At 33.7% G+C, this 18,557-nt stretch overlaps 4 protein-coding genes across 4 annotated transcripts; 1 reads left to right on the top strand and 3 right to left on the bottom strand.

Annotated features, from left to right (window-relative positions):
• Window positions 1-782: 782 nt before the first annotated feature.
• LOC133685165 (N-terminal acetyltransferase A complex catalytic subunit NAA10-like) lies at window positions 783-2,286 on the top strand. The gene is made up of 2 exons (XM_062106883.1): window positions 783-1,188; window positions 1,747-2,286. Exons 1-2 carry the CDS (start codon window positions 889-891, stop codon window positions 2,029-2,031), a joined length of 585 nt encoding a protein of 194 aa, XP_061962867.1. The 5' UTR covers window positions 783-888; the 3' UTR covers window positions 2,032-2,286.
• A 2,506-nt stretch (window positions 2,287-4,792) lies between these two features.
• LOC133694764 (protein PNS1-like) lies at window positions 4,793-7,781 on the bottom strand. Its single transcript, XM_062116455.1, has 5 exons — window positions 7,641-7,781; window positions 7,219-7,533; window positions 5,854-6,765; window positions 5,297-5,530; window positions 4,793-5,149 (listed from the first exon to the last, which is right to left on the bottom strand). The coding sequence occupies exons 1-5, from the start codon at window positions 7,656-7,658 to the stop codon at window positions 4,976-4,978; spliced, it is 1,653 nt and encodes a 550-aa protein (XP_061972439.1). The 5' UTR covers window positions 7,659-7,781; the 3' UTR covers window positions 4,793-4,975.
• Window positions 7,782-11,730: 3,949 nt separating this feature from the next.
• Window positions 11,731-13,327, bottom strand: LOC133700402 (uncharacterized). Its single transcript, XM_062123921.1, has 3 exons — window positions 13,160-13,327; window positions 13,022-13,074; window positions 11,731-12,117 (listed from the first exon to the last, which is right to left on the bottom strand). Exons 1-3 carry the CDS (start codon window positions 13,248-13,250, stop codon window positions 11,995-11,997), a joined length of 267 nt encoding a protein of 88 aa, XP_061979905.1. The 5' UTR covers window positions 13,251-13,327; the 3' UTR covers window positions 11,731-11,994.
• Window positions 13,328-14,559: 1,232 nt separating this feature from the next.
• Window positions 14,560-17,856, bottom strand: LOC133680835 (small ribosomal subunit protein eS8-like). The gene is made up of 5 exons (XM_062103843.1): window positions 17,712-17,856; window positions 17,559-17,631; window positions 16,328-16,661; window positions 14,967-15,136; window positions 14,560-14,844 (listed from the first exon to the last, which is right to left on the bottom strand). The coding sequence occupies exons 1-5, from the start codon at window positions 17,713-17,715 to the stop codon at window positions 14,763-14,765; spliced, it is 663 nt and encodes a 220-aa protein (XP_061959827.1). The 5' UTR covers window positions 17,716-17,856; the 3' UTR covers window positions 14,560-14,762.
• Between the last annotated feature and the right edge of the window lie 701 nt (window positions 17,857-18,557).

The following is an 18,557-nucleotide window of genomic DNA, read 5'->3' as shown; positions in this document are numbered from 1 at the left end:
TTTTTATTCATTTTAATTATAAATGGAATTCAATTTATATAAAAAAAAATGTGTAAAATTTAGGGGTGAATAAAAAAAAACAAAAAAATAGAAAAAAAAAATTAGAAAACCAAAAAAATTCAATTTAGATCGATTTCAGTTTAAAACTTTTAAAATTGATTGAACCGAATCTTAAAAACAAATATAAAAAATGTTACTTATAATATAGTTTCATAAGAATTAATATAAATATTAATTTTAAAATGGAGCCCCTTGGCGAGTGTTAAATGGAGCCCATTGGCGTGGTTCACTTCATCCTTTCCTGGGCGTCCCAACTAATGAATGGTGAACCCGGCCCTGTTTCATTTTTGTAGCTGCTAAGTTAGATATTTAAGAAAGATTTAAGAATTTTTATTGGAATATTTCTTCCTTTTGTTTTCTCATCATTTCGAGTGAAAATATTTTGAACGATTTAACAAATAAAATTTTATGTCATTTTACGAGTCTTTGTAAAAAAAAAATTAATAATTTTTATAACCAAAATTATTTTTAAATTAAGGATAAAATAAATAATTTATTTAATTTAATTTTATGATATTTCAAATTGGTATAATAAATTTAATTTTTTTAGATTATCAATTGAATTTAAATTTATTTTAACAACTACTGTTGGGATTATTCAATGGACTGGTCGATAAATAAATTGAAAGAAGCTCAAAGCCCAAAGCCCAAAGCCCAAATCACATTTTGAGATCAAACCCAAAACCAAATAATTAGCCGAAGCATCTATTTATGATTTAAGCTTCCAATCCATACACTCAAGTCTCTCTCCTCGGCACTGAAACGAGACCTGCAGGCAAAATCACACACACAAAAAAAAACCCTAACCTCTGCATCAAAATCTCTAACATGGTTTGCGTAAGGAAGGCGACGATGGACGACTTGTTGGCGATGCAAGCATGCAACTTGCTATGCTTGCCCGAAAACTACCAGATGAAATATTACTTCTACCACATCCTCTCTTGGCCGCATCTCCTTTATGTCGCCGAAGATTACAACGGCCGAATTGTTGGCTACGTGTTGGCTAAGATGGAAGAAGAATCTACCGAATGTCACGGTCATATCACTTCTCTCGCTGTCCTCCGTACTCATCGTAAGCTTGGCCTCGCTACCAAGCTCATGAAGGCCGCCCAAACCGCCATGGAACAGGTCAAACAATTTGGCTTTTAGTTCATTTGTTTTCTTAAGTCTTTTTTCTTGATTTTGCAAACGAAAAATTAGGGATGTTAGTCATTAGATTTTGATTATTTCTAATGGATGAATGAAATGCTTTGATTAGGTTCTATCTCTTTAGATAAATTGTTGGATGAAATGCATAAATTTTGAGAATTTGCGATTTTGTTGTTTTTGGAATGTTTGGTGATTTTCTTATCAGTGTTTTATGTAGAATTTGGAAGTATACGTGGAATGTAATTGAACTGCAGATCAATCAATAGGGTGGATGCATTAATTGATACCCATTTCTAGTTTAGGTACCTTTAAGTTATTTTTTCTTATGTTTTTTATTTGATGAGTAAAATATATGTAATTTATTGTGATCTGATAGAAATTTTTTGAGGGCATTTTGACATATTTGATTTGCATTTTAGCTCTACACGGCTATCTCTAGTGATTAGATTTATGTCCTTTTATTGTCATATATCTGCATTTTATCATGCTCGATTTACAATTTAGGTATGTTTCTTATTGCTTAAGTTTGTGAAACAGGTGTTTGGAGCAGAGTATGTGTCGTTGCATGTGAGGAAGAGTAATCGGGCAGCATTCAATCTTTATACTGAAACATTGGGCTATAAGATTCATGATGTGGAGGCTAAGTATTATGCAGATGGGGAGGATGCATATGATATGAGGAAGCAGTTCAAGGTAAAGCAGAGTCACCACCACCACCACCACCACCACCATGGTGGTGGGTGTTGTTCTGCTGATGCCAGGCTCGTGGAAGCTCAACCAGAATCAAAATCAGAGGCAAAAGCCAGCACCAAGGTGGAATAAAAAATGGGTTGATGGTGAAAGGTAACTGACTCACTGGAGAAGTGGGCGTTACACGCTTTTGTTATGTTAATTGGAATACTGTTGTTTGTACTGACTACCGAGTATTTTAGTTTGTTCATCCTTGTTAACAATGCACTGGCAGACCAGGAGTTGCATTGCTATTTCTATTTACTGCTTCCTCCATGCATATTGGGATTAGCATTGCTGTGTGTATTTGCACCTTCTTCTTGAGAGTGTTTTTTCTTTTTCTTGCAATTTTGAGAATCTGCCGCTGCTACTATACAGTATCGATTTTACTTCTACTATTAGGATACAGCATTTGCACTACCTATCCCATGTGTTTTCTTTCCCAAAAACTGTGAACTGATTGATAATTTTGTTTCTGTCTATCCCCTCGAATCATCTCTTCCGAGTTACTCCAGATGAAATAAGAGTTGGAGATTTGTGATGATTTTTAGATTTTGTCAAGACCTAGATGTCCCTCTCACTGTTGTTCTTGTGCATGTGACTATAGGATGGTAAGAACCTGCTTCATGTCATTTTGCACCATGGTCCTTCAATATGCTAGTTAGGTTTTTTTTTTTTTTGATTAATATGGGTGTTTGGGTCAGTTTGCTTGCACTTTGATTAATTCTATGGATCCTAAAGTTAACAACTATGTAAGTTTCCAGTGGTTCTGAGGTTTGTAAGACTCGAATTATTGATGACTTTAAAAGAATAAATTTAAAAATTGATCAATTAAGCTATACTTGTCGATGCGGATTTCAGAACAGGAGTAATTGTGACCGTTGAGCTACACGTTTTTAGATGCTGATATCTGAAATGGATTAATTGTTACCAGTTGAGCTACCTGTCTACGATGCTGATACCTGAACAGGATTAATTGCTATGGAAAGGTTGGCGTGTCGTCAGTGGGACTTGGAAACAGGTTTCTGCACCAAAACACCACCATGTTGGGGTCATTTTTTAAAATAGCACGGCAAGGGAAAAACAATTATCCGTGAAGAAATAACTTTATTTAGAAAAGGTATAATTCATGTTTATTTGTACATCATTAGTTTTAATAACACAATTAAAGATTTTTTTAAAAAAACTATATATTTGGGGCGGGGGATTTGCAGGTTGCGTTAATTTATTAAATGTGCTATTTTTCAAATGTATTACTTTCACTTCTTTTTTTTCGCAATTTTTCACCATTTTGGGACGTCCAAAGAACTGTTTGAGCCACTCTACTGGCTTTCACTAGGTAGGACCTCTCGAGAGTGATTTGCAAAAAAAAAATTAAAAAAAAATCCGTAAACTTAAATAGCAATCATAAGTGATGATATTTTCATGTTTGAAAGGGTAGATTAGCTGCCAAAGAAAAATAAATTAAGGACGGGGTCCATCTAAAATTGAATGCAAAATATTTTTTCCGTAAAAATGAGATCCATTTACCAAAAAAAGAGTGCCAGAAACAATTTTTTTTTTAAAAAAAGGAGAAACTTCACCTAATCAACTAACTATGCTAATATATTTTAAAGTAGGGTATTTAAAAAAATAAAAAAATTATTTACATATGATTAGTTTCGGTTTAATATTGTGATAATTTATGTTTTTTAAATTATTTTAATATATTGATGTTGAAAATAAAAAAAATAAAAATTATTTTAATATATTTTTAAAAACATCATGTAGCAATATATATATATATATATGTTTTTAAAAAATATTATATTTTATCAATGTTTAAAATTATCCATTATCTTATTGTATATTCAAGAAACATAGATAAAAAAAAGGGAAAAAAAAAAGACGTCAGATGCTATCAATTAGTCGTGACATGATTCATTGGTTTTTTAGGGTTTTTTGAGCCAAGTCTGAGTCAACGGATGATGCTATAGACAAAGAAAAAAAGAAAAAGATCATTATCAAAAACCCATAAGCTCACGCGAGAGAAGAGAAACCGAAATCTTGGTTTCTAATCCAGTTATAAATCTCGAATATTGTTTGTTAGCTGTGCACGGCAATAAAAGCTACAATTTTATATTTCCAGTTATGAGGCTGTAATTATGATGGAAAATGTTTTTTTATTTAGAAATATATTAGAATATTTTTTTTAAAATTTTAAAATCAGTATATTAAAACTATAAAAAATATTTAAAAACATCAATTTAATATTTTTTAAATTAAAAATATTTTTTAAAAATCTGAAAAATAAAAAATAAAAGCAATTCTTCTCCACCACACCCCCTGAAAGCTGGATGGGCAATAATTGAAACATTGGGAAAAACAAAAAAACAGTGCCTTGCCCCACCAGTTTTGGTGGCTGTCATATTCGACTTTCGACATGTTCTCTTTGAGGATTCCAAGAAAGGTAAGGTAATTTTACTCGGTATGTATTGATTGCATCAGGCATCAGGCATCAGGCATCAGGCATGAATCTGTAAAGCCACATAACTACTTGTATTCTTTGCAGAGTTGGGTTCCGGTAAGAGATTTTTATAATTATATGTTGGGTTTGATAATGAAAGTGGGAGGAGTCGTGGCACAGCACGATTTATATAGCCTCCAAATAGTTTGCGGCGGTGGAGGCTCTGTTGTTGGCTCGTTGCTTGTTCGTGTCTTTTTTTATATTTTCGCAAACCCTAACACTTTGCCTGTTCTGAGCATCATCTTAGATTAGCCAACACCATATTTAATATTAAAGATCACGAAGAGCGTCACGATCATGCCCCTTGCAAGCTACAAGATCACATGAAGGATTAATGTCCAGCTAGGCTATGCAATGATGGGTTGTTTTAGCATATAGAAGAAATAATATATGGTGATGAAGCTTTTATCTCAATTACTTCCGAGGAACATCCTAAAAGTATAAGCGCTACTATGATACAAGGGACAGGACCAAAGACACTTTTGTCATTATAGCCTTGTTGATTTGGAATCCCTGCGGGGTCGCCTCAGCTCATGAGTTAGTTGAAAATCTGCGGGGTATGGGCAAGACCACTTCTCGATCCGAGTTCATCATGTCCTGTTGATCTTTGATGGTTCGATCAAACAACCTGGTATCAGGATTTTCTGCGTAGCAAACATAGTAACAGCTCACACAGGCATGCGGCAATGCCATGGCAATCCTGGTCTGAGAAATCAAATTAAACAATGAATTGTGTTAATCAACTTGCTGATTGAAAAGATTCTGTTACAGATTATAGAATATCCAAGTTGATCACGCGATCCAAACACAGACAATTAAAGTAATGTTTGTCAAGTAAGAGCTGCCACCAACCATGAGGTATCCAATGAAAAAGGACAGGAGCGAGAGAGTGGCAGTGAAGGTTTGGTGCACTTTGGCAGTCCAGGCAGCCACAACAATTACACAAATAGATCCACTGCAAACACCTGTGAGGAAGCAAATCGAGCTGGTTATGTCCAAGTCAACAATGGATTCCATTCCGCGTCTTTCGAAGAGTTGCCAGGTGTCTTGTGATGCCTGCACAAACCCTTTTCCATATGCAGCTATCTGCAACAATGGTTTAAGCGATCAATCCTTCTGAGTTGGTCATGTGCCATTCTCTGACAAAGAATTGAGTCCACAGGCAATGTGACGTGGACTAAATAAATATTGGAGATGATGTCTTGGACAAGTGACAGGTAACTAAGCTATCAGAAACAGCACCAAAAAAAGTCTGCGAACTGGCAAAAAACTAGGCAAAACTGATTTGTTTTGCAATGCCAGATTATACATTAGTTTCAGTTCGGGCAGAGTGCCCCTTCAATTTCTAACAAGAAACGCAGCAAAAGGTAAGCAAATTTGTTGGGGTTAAGTTTTAAAAGAGATATTACCTGTACAAAGGCCCAGCCATTTCCATATCTGAAGATAGACTGCATAATTCCAAGACAGCAATGAGCACAAGAAAACATGAACTCATCCTCCCCCTCTAGCAAATTCAAACCCCGAGCAACAATTCTCAGTGCTTCAATAGCAGGCACAAATAGAGACCCCAGACAAGCACTTCCAAGGTTCCGAGTTAAAGCTCTTTGGAAACAAAATTGACTGCTGGATTGCATTCCTCGAAGATAATACAGAGCAATTACCCTACTAACTGTCAAATTAACTATATTCCTCATAACTTCTGCAGTCCAAGCCAAGCTCAACACCAGTGCAATAATGATCAAAGGCGTAAAGTAGAAATTCATGGCTCCAACCACGGCTAAAATCCAAAGGGACATCCACAAGAATCCAACTCCAAGCATACAATAAGTGGGTTGGTTCAAATCACGGAATTTCGGAACCGGTTCCAGTGATTTGATCAGAATCTTGCTGCAAAACCCAATTCTTTGAGTAACCCAACAGGCATACAAGCCATTGCCAATTGAAAAAGCAATAAGACAAACTCCAACACCATCAGTAGTAGCCCTTTGGAAGCAAATTAAAAGAATTCCAGCTGATAACGACAGAAAAAAAGAGCTCCATAATATGAACTGAACCATGAATTTAGGCCATTGTCTAACTGCCTTTTGCCAAACAAACGCAAGGGTAATGCTTAATAGAGATGCGGTTTCAACTTGTGGGAGGTAGAACTTCAATATCCTCCTCTCTTTTCTTTTCACACCATCCGAAGCTTCTGTCAATCCTTGAATTCCCTTGAATATAAGAAACGATACCAGTCCAACAGCGACAACCATGTGCAGGACAAACAGAAACAGAGATATTCTGTTTGTGTATCTTCTTGAATTCAATGTTGTTAGTGATGGCTGGTCAGAAGGAGGAAAAACCCAAAAAATATTTCAGACTAGTAACTTGAAAAATCAGTAAAAGCTTCAACTTTTTGCCAGAGAGAGAGAGAGAGAGTAAGGGAGCATATAACTTGACGATTGTTAAATTTACATAACTGAATTGAAAAACGATCAAGAATTTATGAAACCTTTCTGGCTTTCTATAACCTATAAACATACTAAATGAAGTTCAAATTAATTGCCTTTTCAAAACAGTTTTGACTAAATGAAATAAAACTTGGAAAATGTGTCTAGTAAGAAATCTTCAAAATTTCTTCGTAATCAACGAATTTGATCACTAGTAAATTAAAAACGCAAACACCTTAAAAAAAATCAACTAAAAATCAAGACCTTAAAACAAAAGGAAAACGAAAAAGGAAAGAGAGCTGACGCCATCTTGTACACTAGTAATTTCCAAAGCAAGAAACTTACTTGTGGGGTTGGTGTAGACCGAGGCAGAGAAGTCTGAGAAGGAGAAGGAGTAGGCATTCTGGAAGAACCATTGATGACAATCCTCAAAGGATTTGTTGGGTTCAACCTCTGCATCATTGCCACATGAGAATCTCCCAGCCGGTTAGGTAGATCATTATTGACACCAATGTTACTGTTGTCTATCACCTTTTCTTTAACACCCAACACTTGTCCTTTCTCCACATCTTTCTCCTCTTCTTTCCTCTCATTTCCTTCCTCCTCCCCCTTATCTTCTTCTTCTTCCTCCTCTCTCCTTTCACCCTCTCTCTCTACCACCTAAAAAAATTAAAAGCTTGAAACTGTTAGCAACTCAAACAAGACACTAATATTGGTGTTAATAAAACATAAAGATAAAGTGCAAATAATTCAATATCCTATCTTACAGGTTCTGAAGCCCCCATTATGGTGGTGGTGGCTACGGTGGCTGTTATGGTGTGGAGATGTTATGCTTGTATAGAAATGTTGTTGGATTTTGTATGCGTGTAATATTTTGAAGTGACGGATATGTCTTTTTCATTTTTAAAATTTTTTTTATATAGTTTTGAAAACATGCTTTTAATGCATTAATTCATAGTCTCTGAATGTTGCAGAAACGACGCGCCTTTTTATAAAGTGTAATGCACGCAGGAATGAGAGAGATCTTGCAGGGACTTAGATATTAGGGTTGGATCAGGTGTAAACTCGTAATTGGATGCTAACTTTTTATATTTTATAAATTATAAACTTGATGGGTTATATTTTTATATTTTTAATTTATTATAATTTATAATATTTATATTATTCTATTTAACGAGTTAAGTTACATAAAATAATACAAATATTACACCTGAGGCATTTTATTTTGACACCTCTGCTAGATATTGCTATCTCATTAACGAACAAAGCACGTGCAGAGAGGTTTGTCTATACTGCGTGTATACAGACACTGTAAGGAAGAGATGATGTGATCGACGGCTTATATTCTTTCTGATGGGTTGATGATGATAGAAAAAGAAGGGTGGAGATTGACTTTGATGCAGGAAAAGTACAGACATGATTCAAAATGATAAGAGGCAGAGCCTTTTTTTCGAAAAAAAATGTTTTTGAAAAATAAATTAAAATTTTATATTAAATTATTTTTTTAATATTTCCACATCATTTTCGCTTACTTATATCAAAAATAAAATTTATTTTAATATATTTTTAAATAAAAAATATTTTAAATAACATATATGTGTGTGTGTAACGAAATTCACATATTATCGGTTTTTTTTTCTTCGGTTTGTGTGTTGTTATAGTGACGTTTTTTACCGTTATTTTTTGCTAGCGGTGGCTTTACCTTTTATAAGCGATGTAATATAATTTTAGTTCCTAGATTATTAATATGTAATTAATTATTTACTGATTTGACTATATTATATAATATCGTTTATATACTATCATGATTATGTTTATAAATATTTTTTTTTTTTTTTATTATCGTGGGTGTCCGGGCCAGCTTGCGCGCACCTCGACTAATCCCACGGGTCCTGAAGTTAACGACCATGTAAGCCTCCAGTGGCCATCATATGAGCAGCCATAGGGTTTGAACCTGAGACCTAAGAGGGAGCAAACCCCTTAGTCCCAAGCTCTTACCACTAGGCCACTCATGTTTGAACGTTAATAATAATAATAGATCATATATCTATATATATAAAAAAATTTAATCCAGATCTTATATTATTTTATTTTATTTTTAACTAGGTATTAATTTTTTTTTTATTAATTGAAATTGAGTTTGGAAAACTTTTATTTTGAAATTAAGATAAAAAGGTAATAAGTTTTTTAAAAATATGTGTATAATATAGTTTGTTTTCCTGGCGCACGTCATGTTTAAATTCTTAATTATTCTCGATTTTTGTATTTAAAAATATTATCATGTCACTTGATTTTGTACTTCTATTAAAAAATAACTAATTGAAAAATAATAAATGATAAAGCAATATATAATTCAACTCCTATATTACTATGAACCTTTGAATAATTTAAATGGCCTTGATATAGGTTGGTTCAGCATAAGAAATAGTTTTTTTTTACTTATTTTCTTTTATATCTTTGTAAATATTATTCAACATAATACACTTTCAATTGCATTCATATATATATATATATATATATATATATATATATATATAACAAAAACTGAATGACATAGAGAAAGAGACATTTTGTTTATGGATTAGAATAGTAGTTTTATTTTTAATTTCTTATCTTTTTATATGAGACATTTCTTTAGCTTCTTTTTTTACTAGTGAGTGAGTGGCTCCGCGCTATTAAAAAGACACGTGTGATGCTTTCCAGTGGACAAATCTAGTCATCCGTCGTCTCATTAAATGCATGGTCATGCTCTTTTCCACATGGTGTAACGCGTATAAACAAATAATGGTTGGATTGCTGTCAATGATATATTGTTTGTGTTTTTTTCTTTTCTCTTTCTTGACAACTTATGTGTACAATTGTTTTCTTTGTTTGTTGTTTGTCAAATTAGACATGTTTGTTATATCCAAGTATTTTGGGTTTGACATGGTTGGTAGATCCAAAACTAAACCACCGCATCTTGGGTTTGGTATGATTTACGAGACTTAAGTACTAAACCGGTGCTCAGGTTTGGCAACCATACCAAACTCTAGAGCTCTGGGTTTGACGCTTACGTCGACCCTTGCGATTTTGGGCTGACGCTCATGTTGATCCAAGCAATTTTGGGCTGATCTAAAATGATGAGATTTATAATTTTTTTATTTTTTATAAAAAAATATTTAAATTATCCTTAAAATATTTTAAACAAAAATCTAAGTTTATAAATTATTTATAAACAATAACACATCATAAAAATTTAATTTAACATGTTAGATCTAAAAATTTAAATCATATTTTTTTATTAAAATAGTTTATTTTTTATATTTATAAATATTCTATTTCTTAAATTGAATTTTTTTTTAATATAAAAGAGTAACAGAGGAATGACAATTAATGAGTTTAATGTGCATTATAAGAGAGAATATAAGCTTCTTCTTCCTTTTTCTTTTCGTTTTTTTTAGAGTAATGAATGCTTCTTTAATCAACAGTATTGAGGACCAGTTTCTGGCAGGACGTTAAAGAGGGCTGCTCCGTGGTCAAGAGAGAGGCCGACGACCTCTCCTTTCTACTATACTATCTGGCAAGAGAAAGAGGGGAATGGTAGCTTTAACGTAAACTTGCAAGACAGTTAAGCATCCATCATGCTTTATAGTGGCAATCGGGTGGTCTGTCGGTGGGGGTCTGTTCGAGATGGCATGGATGACTTGGATCCACCTCACTTTTTGTCCCCCCCCTCTCTCTCAGATCAGTCGCAGTGGAACATGACGACACAGCAACAACTGGCTAGCCGAGCCACCCTTTGCTTTTGTTCGGGGATGGCAGCTAGAAATTTCCCTTACTTAAACAAGGGAGACAACATTCTCCCTCGGCTCCCATCCCCGTCAAGATTCTGATCGGAATCCGTTACCTCTTACCCGGAAGGGGAGAATAGTGTTTATATTGTTACAGCATTTTAAACCAATATTTTATGGCCATGGCGGTAATTCCCAGCCCCTTTTAAAAACAAAACAAAACCGAAACTCGGTTTCTTACCGAATTTTTGTTTTTAAGGGGTTCCATTGAACAACTTAATTAAATTTACCCCAAAAAGCTGAAAAGAAAAGTTCTCTTTTAGAAAAAATCAGACTTTATCTTGGTGGGCAAGCATGGGTTTATCTTGGTGGGCAAGCATGGGTTTAGAGGTTAATAGGTAATTTCATATTTTTAACTACAATGTAATTACTAGAAGGCCCTTGAAGAATAAAACAAATCCTCTTGGATTAGAGGCTTTTCACGCTTTATAATTATTTTTTGTACCGGTAAATTACTTGAATGCCCATAAAAAATAATCTCTATTAACATCGGAGGTAGGGGCACTTTCAGTTTTCCTTCATGGTTTCTTTGTAATTCTTATATGAGGTGAGTTGTGATTGGGTAGTTTCATAAATATAAATTAATATTTCAGGTGGATTTTTTTTGTTCTTTAAAATACAATCATAGCGCATGAGCATAGTTTTTTTTAAGCCGTAAAAAAATTATCCCAACTCCCAGCTAAATGCAGACAATTTATCTAGCGATAGACCAAATTAGAAGCAACAGTACAGTCAGAACTGTCAATTTGGCAACATTTTCACCTGCATCTAATTATAAATTAAGGAGTTAACCATATATTAAGTGATCGTGATAAGATTTTGAGATTAAAAAATTTATTTTTTTTATAATCTCAGGTTCAAACCATGTGGTTGCTAATATAATAGCTACTAGAGATTTATATGGTCATTAACTTCAGCGCCTGTGGAATCAGTCGAGGTTAACTTCAGGGTCCGTGAGATTAGTCGAGGTATACGCAAGCTAGCCTGGACATCCACATTAATAATAATAAAAAAAAAAACACCATGGTGGCACCACAGGCCTAAAAAGAACTTTAGATAGCAGCAACAAAAATAAAATTGTTTTACATTGCAACCTAATCAATCGCTTATATCTCAGTCAGGTAACAACTGCTCATATTCAATCGTAATATGCAATCAAAACTGATTGGTATCAGACACAAGAACTGAAAAGCTACAGAAAAGAACCAGGAAGAATATGACCTCACAGCACAAGCAATTTAAAATATCAATATGTAATTCTCTATAGCATACATTTTGCGCAGCATCAGGTTTACTTCTTTGCAGCACTTGCAGTTTCTGTGGGTGGCTTGACAATACTCAGCTGGCCGCCTTCCTTGTTGGCAGCAGTAGCTGCTTTGATCTCATTGCAGTTGTTGATGAACTTGCTTAGCTCCTGGCCAGCATCAGATAAGAAAGACAAGCAATGAGTGAAGCATAACAAGATTCAAATGCATCCAACAAAAGGTCATCATGCACATAACATAATACATAATACATTGACGGCAATAGCCGTGATTCTCCTCATGCAACTGTAAAACAAAACCAACTTGTACACATTTGAGGAGCAATAAAAGAATCTATTTTTACGGATTTACTATAAAATAAGCAGGTAGAGGCTAACTTCAGCCTACTTGCCATGTTACAAACTTTGAGGTAATCTTATATGATCCAAGCTCATATTAAAATCAAGTAAGTTGAATGATTGGCCATCCCCACCTTAGGGATCATGGAAATAACATACAACGGCCATTTCAATATTTCACAGTAGAATTTACTACTACATCCAAGAGAAAATCCTTGATTAAATAATTTGAATTCTTCAGCACAAGGCATTTCACCATAACAGAATGCAGGTTTCAAGGGAAGACAAAGATGGAACAGACAACTGGCTTGCATTCTAAAAGAACAGTCGCATGGCACGATCTCAGTTAATAATATGGGAGATAATCATTCTTTAAATCTCAGCAACAATCAGATTGTGCAGCAGGAAAAAACTAAATGCATAACATAACGAAAATTCTTCGACGGCTGCATGAAGGGAATAGCTGAGCCAGCCACACTTGCAACACTGGAGAAGTTATAGCGTCAGCTCATACTCACCGCCTACTATGATAATCGGTAGTTGACGCATAATTATCACCCAAAGAACCAAGTTTATCTTGGGTTTACACTCTTCAGCAAATCAAAGTGCATTTTACGAAACCGGCAATTAGAGGAAAAAAAAATTGCAAAGTAAAATTTATTTATTTATTACAAATATTAAGCGGTAATGTTTTTACAAAATTGAGAAATCATACCCTATCAGCATCCATCTCCTCTGTGACTTTTGATGGCTTTACAAATCTCTTCCCTGAGAAAAAATCAAAACTTACTAATTTATTTACTGAAACTAAGAAATAAATAGATAATAAAGATTGCGTGTAAGAAAAGCAGACCTTTGCGGATGTGAGGAGTTTTGCCATGTCGATTAGAAGGGACTGTTTTCCTCTTCTGTTGGCCTTTGAACAGACTGTTCTTCTGTGTCATCGCAAAAATTAGGGTTTTTCACTTCCTGCTCCTCCCGTGGCTTTTTAGGGTTTTATTCCTCTGCCACATCTGTTGCAAAACCGACGTGTAGTTTAACCGGCCCTTTTTCTGAAAAAAAAATCAGATTTTTTCATGGAACTGTATTTTAAATATGAATTTAACTTGATAAAATATTAAATCATTATTTTATTTTAATTCTCTTTAATATTTTAATGTGCTGAAGTTAAAATAAAAAAATATTTTAATTGCTTTTTATATAAAAAACACTTTTAAAAAATATTTTACATCAAAATAATAAACACACATTTAATTTAGCTAGCTCAACAATAAATTTTCCATACTTTCTATATCGCTTTTTCCTAAAAAATATATGAATCAATTATATATTAATAAATATCTTGTATTTATCTCATCATATTATATTCTAGCATGATCAAAAATTAAAATGTTTTAACAAATTAATAAGATATACATATAGTACTTTTTAAAAAAAAGTTGATGGCGAGATTCAAACATGAGGCATACAAATCTTAAAGGTGAACAAGTGTTTTCTAGACCACCCAAACTAAATCATTTGAGAAATTTTTTCTTTGCTCATGTTTCTACTCTTACAGTATCAAATTGAAGCTGTTCTTCTTTTGTTCCATTCATTTAACGTATATTCATGGACTGTTTGATATCTTGTCGGCCCGGAGGATTTTCTTCGTATCAGATTCAACCACCACAGCCTATAAACCTATAAGATAACCTCCACACTAGATGAAGGTCCGGCAACTGGAAAATATTCAACATTTAAGTGTGATTTGGAAATAGCTTGTGCAGAAGAAATCTGAAAATAATGCAAAATTTTCCGAGACAACTTGGAATCTCATAGTGCTTCACTTCGGTAAATTACCCGAACACAATCGACCATGCTTCTTGATGGGATTTTTTTTTCTGTAATGCTTTCCATCTCTACAGCAATCACTTTCAATTTTGGTGTTTTTCAAGGCTAGGTGACCAAGGGTAGCAGCAAGCTTTGCATGCATGTTTAAAACAAAGCACACATCAAATCCCTAACACAATGGCAGATGATTCTTAGCTGGGCTTAATCGATCAACACTACAAATTATTGTAGAAGTCCTAGCTACACTAAAATTTATACAGGTTCTGAAAAATACTGCCGCTTGGTAGAAAATATCAGAGAATCCATTCTATAGCTTAGCAAATGCATGATTTCAAGTGTATCGCATCATGCATATGAATGATTCGGATCAATCTCGTGCAAGCACAGGTATAACGACGACTAGTGACCAGGTCAGGAGTAGGATTCCGCTAAGAAGCCCATCATCATTCAACTCAACACACAACAATCTTAATGTGTGGTGCACGACACCAAATATTCTACTAAAAATTCAAATGACAGGTCTAGCTTGAAGTTTAATTTCCCATCATAAGTTGCAAATCCAAAATGAAGTAAAATAAGGTGAAAATAGATAACTGATGTGAAAAGAAAATTCAAATAACAAAACTCTAGGCAGCCCCAGCTCCCTTGCCCTTTTTCCTTTGTATCTTCTTCATGTAAAACTCCAATTCTTTGCCCTCCAAGATGTATCTATAACCAAAGGACATACATTATGATGAGATGAAAAATTAACCTTGAAATTTAACAAACATTCTTTTGCAATGTCTTGAACAAACCATGTCTAAAAGCCTAAAAGAACAGAAATAACATACCCATCAGCACGCCCACACTGGCCAGGTCGTGATGAAATAGAAGCTAGCAAACGACCACCACCAAATTGTTCTTCGATATGTGGGTCAAGCTTGCGAGTCTGTTGTCTCTTCTCCAGCTTTCTCTGGACATGCTTGCTCTTCTTCTCCTCCTCAACAGCAGCCTCACCATCCTATAAATCAATAGAGAAGTTTATGGACATTTCAAACTTAAATTACCAGCAAAACATACCAGTAGCATAAGTCATGCTCATACACTCAAAAGGCACAAAAGCATCAGATATAAATTTTCAGAATTGAGTGAATAATTATCAAAGCAGTTAAAATCTCCATATATACATCCTATAAATCAATGGCGAAGTTTATGGACATTTCAAACTTAAATTACCAGCAAAACATACCAGTAGCCTAAGTCATGCTCATGCACTCAAAAGGCACATAAGCATCAGATATAAATTTTCAGAATGAGTGAAAAATAATTATCAAAGCAGTTAAAATCTCCATATATGGACAATCGATTAACATTAAGCACCATCACCTCTTCATGTTTCCAAATAGCATAAATATGATCCCTCTCATATTTATGTATGGAAGTGATAAGCACTTGAAAAAATCTAAAACCAACTCTAGACACCAAGCAAAAACTTGTTGAATTGCACACCAGATAAGAATCTCACATGAACAAAAGCTAGCCAATAGAAGTGGCAACTAACACATCAGCGTGGAAAAAACTTGCAATGGATTAAAATCTATTAAAAACTGCAAGCGGTGCGATAACCATTCCAAAATTTTGTTAAGTGACCAAACTAACCGTCTTGTAGTTTCTTTCTTTACATTTAAATTTCATAATATTTTAAACATCATAATTTTTTGAAAAGTCAATTTCAATAAAATAAAAATCATTAATATGCTAAATAAGTATGAGTGATACTAATAACATCTTATAAAAATAGTATTTGCACGACGAGACATTAGTTATGAATTAAATGAAAAAAAGAGTAACACTCCATTTTGTAATAAATGTCAATTCAAATGAAAAAAAAATTCATTAAAAATGCCATGGATATACAATTTTAAATTTAGCATTTAATTTATTTTGTTTAGTTCTATGTTAGGAGGTCATTAGTTTTCATTTAGCCAAAAACTTCAATTTATGAAATATAATAGAGGGTTAGTTTAGCCATTTCATAAGATCATGGAGTGAAAATAACAATGAGTGGGATTAGCACAGTGTTCCAGGTTTTAAAATCAACAGAGGAAAAATTAACTACCGATGCCCACAGCAATACATGCAGCATTGCACGCAAAACAAAAAACCAGCATAGAAGAATACTATAAAATAGTATTAAAGGCAAAGATCCTACCTCTCCTTCCTTCTTGGCAGCTGGTGCGGTTTTCTTCTTGCGACCAATGTCCACACCATAGTGCTGGAGATACCACTGCTTGAAAGGTGCAGCATCAACCTGAACAATGGCACTCTTCACCAAAGTCTGAGTACGGACCAACTCATTGTTAGATGCATTGTACACCACATCAAGAATCCTGGTCTTTCTGGTCACAGCCTCACTCCCCCATGAGTAGTTTCCAGTATCAAGTCTCAGAGCACGCCACTTCACATTTCCTCCTCGAACCCGAATCCTCCTCACTGTCTTGTTGCTAGAGAGCTTAGTGCTTGCAGGTTGCCTTCCGAGCTCATACCTTCAAGAGGTAAACGACATGAATACAATTAGGTACACCAAAAAATATAAATTAACCAACATCTTGCACAATTTGTACTTTTACAAATTAAATCAGTCTGAATTCATAATTTAAGCAGAACACATGCCTGCTTTTGACACAGAGGATACTAAAACTAGTGGATGCAACAACAAACCTTATCAAGCTTAAAGCTTTATGTTTCGAAGGAGCCCATCAGGAAAAAAATTAATATTAAATGAACTGCTTCCTTTCATTGAAGGGCCAGCACAGCATAGTTCCTTTCTGATGACCAATAATTAATTACAACAGAGGATACAAAATTCTCATTTTCTTGACCAAACAAAAAGTGCAAAAAGAAACACCAGCGAGGCGAGCTTGAGAAAAAGGGTCAGAGCCTGTTTGTTTTTTAAAAAATTTGCTGATCCCAATTTTATGTTAAGTGGAAAATTTGTTCAAAACTTTTTTTCTGAAATCCCAATGTCCAAGATAATAGTTTTAAATAAAAATAAGGATCGTGCTTCTCATATTTTAAGAGTACCGAATACAATGGGCTCTCAAAGCTTCTCTAATTTCTGTCATACGCAATGGCTGTAGACCTTTTTCTTTCTTAGATGACTTTTACCGAAGTAGTGGACAAACGGCTTCATACATAAAATATCAGGAAAACAAGATGCAAGACAGACTAGGAATAATCACCGGCAAGCGACTAGTTGACCCAAATCAGCGGGATTTCAGCCCGCATGCACATCTAAGAAACAAAGTACAGAGCAAAAATTTCAAGCACTTGGTGCACATTGATATAAGATCACCAAAAATTTTCCACGAATCAGAACGGGAAAAAAATACTTAAAAAAGTGCGGTTTTTGCTATAAAAGATAGTGTTAGAGAACGTCTTACTTTCTCTTCTTTCTCCAGGCTTTCTTCTTTCCTCCAGTCGCCCTCCTCTTGTGCATAGAATCACGAGAAATCCCTAATCAATCCGTGCAAAGTTTTGAATTAATAACATCTCCAAGTTGGAAAAAGAAGTATATGAGAAAAGAGATTAGTTACCCATTTTTGCAGAGATAAGATTTTGAGGTTTCTCTGCACAGAGCTGCTGGTGCTTCGGTTTGAGACGAGACGACTGGAAGGGACTGAGGCTTTGCTCCTAGAATATAAAACCCTAGTTCGTTTAAATTACTAGCTTGCCCTAGCGTTGCTCGATAAACGACAGCGTCTTGGGTTGTTAAGCTGTCAATTACATTAAAAATATAAAATTAATTTAATTTTACTTTCATGTTACACTAAGGTTAAAAATATTTTTTTATCAAAAAATATATTAAAATAATATTTTTTTAATTATTTAAAATTATTTTTTAAATATTTATATCTGAACTATTCAAAAAAAAAAAAAAGTTAAAAAACTAATTTAAATCTAAAAAAAATCTAAAAACAAATGGGACCCTAAATACAAATATAGGTGCTAGAACTGTATAATAATTTGATTCAACTAGGTTAGGTGACAGTAGTTTGTATTCTCATGTTATAAGGTTTGTCAAACAAGTTTTTAAAAAATTTAATTTTTTTATTTTATTAGAACTTAATATATTTTATATGTTTTGAATTGTTTTTATGTATTGATATCAAAAATAATTTTAAAAAAATAAAAAAATATTATTAACATATATTTTGGTACAAAAAATTATTTAAAAAGCAACCACAACCACATTGTCAAACAAACTCTATAAAAAAAAATATGTTAAGTTTCATTGCATTATTTGTTATTGTTATTGGATCTCAAAATGTAATTATTTTAAATTTTATTTTTTATTAAGATAAAAATTTTCTATTGAAATATATATTGTTTGTATTAATGAGTACAATGTTTTTAACTAAAATTATTTTTAAATAAAAAAA

The sequence above is a fragment of the Populus nigra genome, chromosome 1 (assembly GCF_951802175.1).
Source record: "Populus nigra chromosome 1, ddPopNigr1.1, whole genome shotgun sequence".
Classification (NCBI taxonomy): Eukaryota; Viridiplantae; Streptophyta; class Magnoliopsida; order Malpighiales; family Salicaceae; genus Populus; species Populus nigra.
This window is presented reverse-complemented; position numbering and strand designations above follow the sequence as displayed.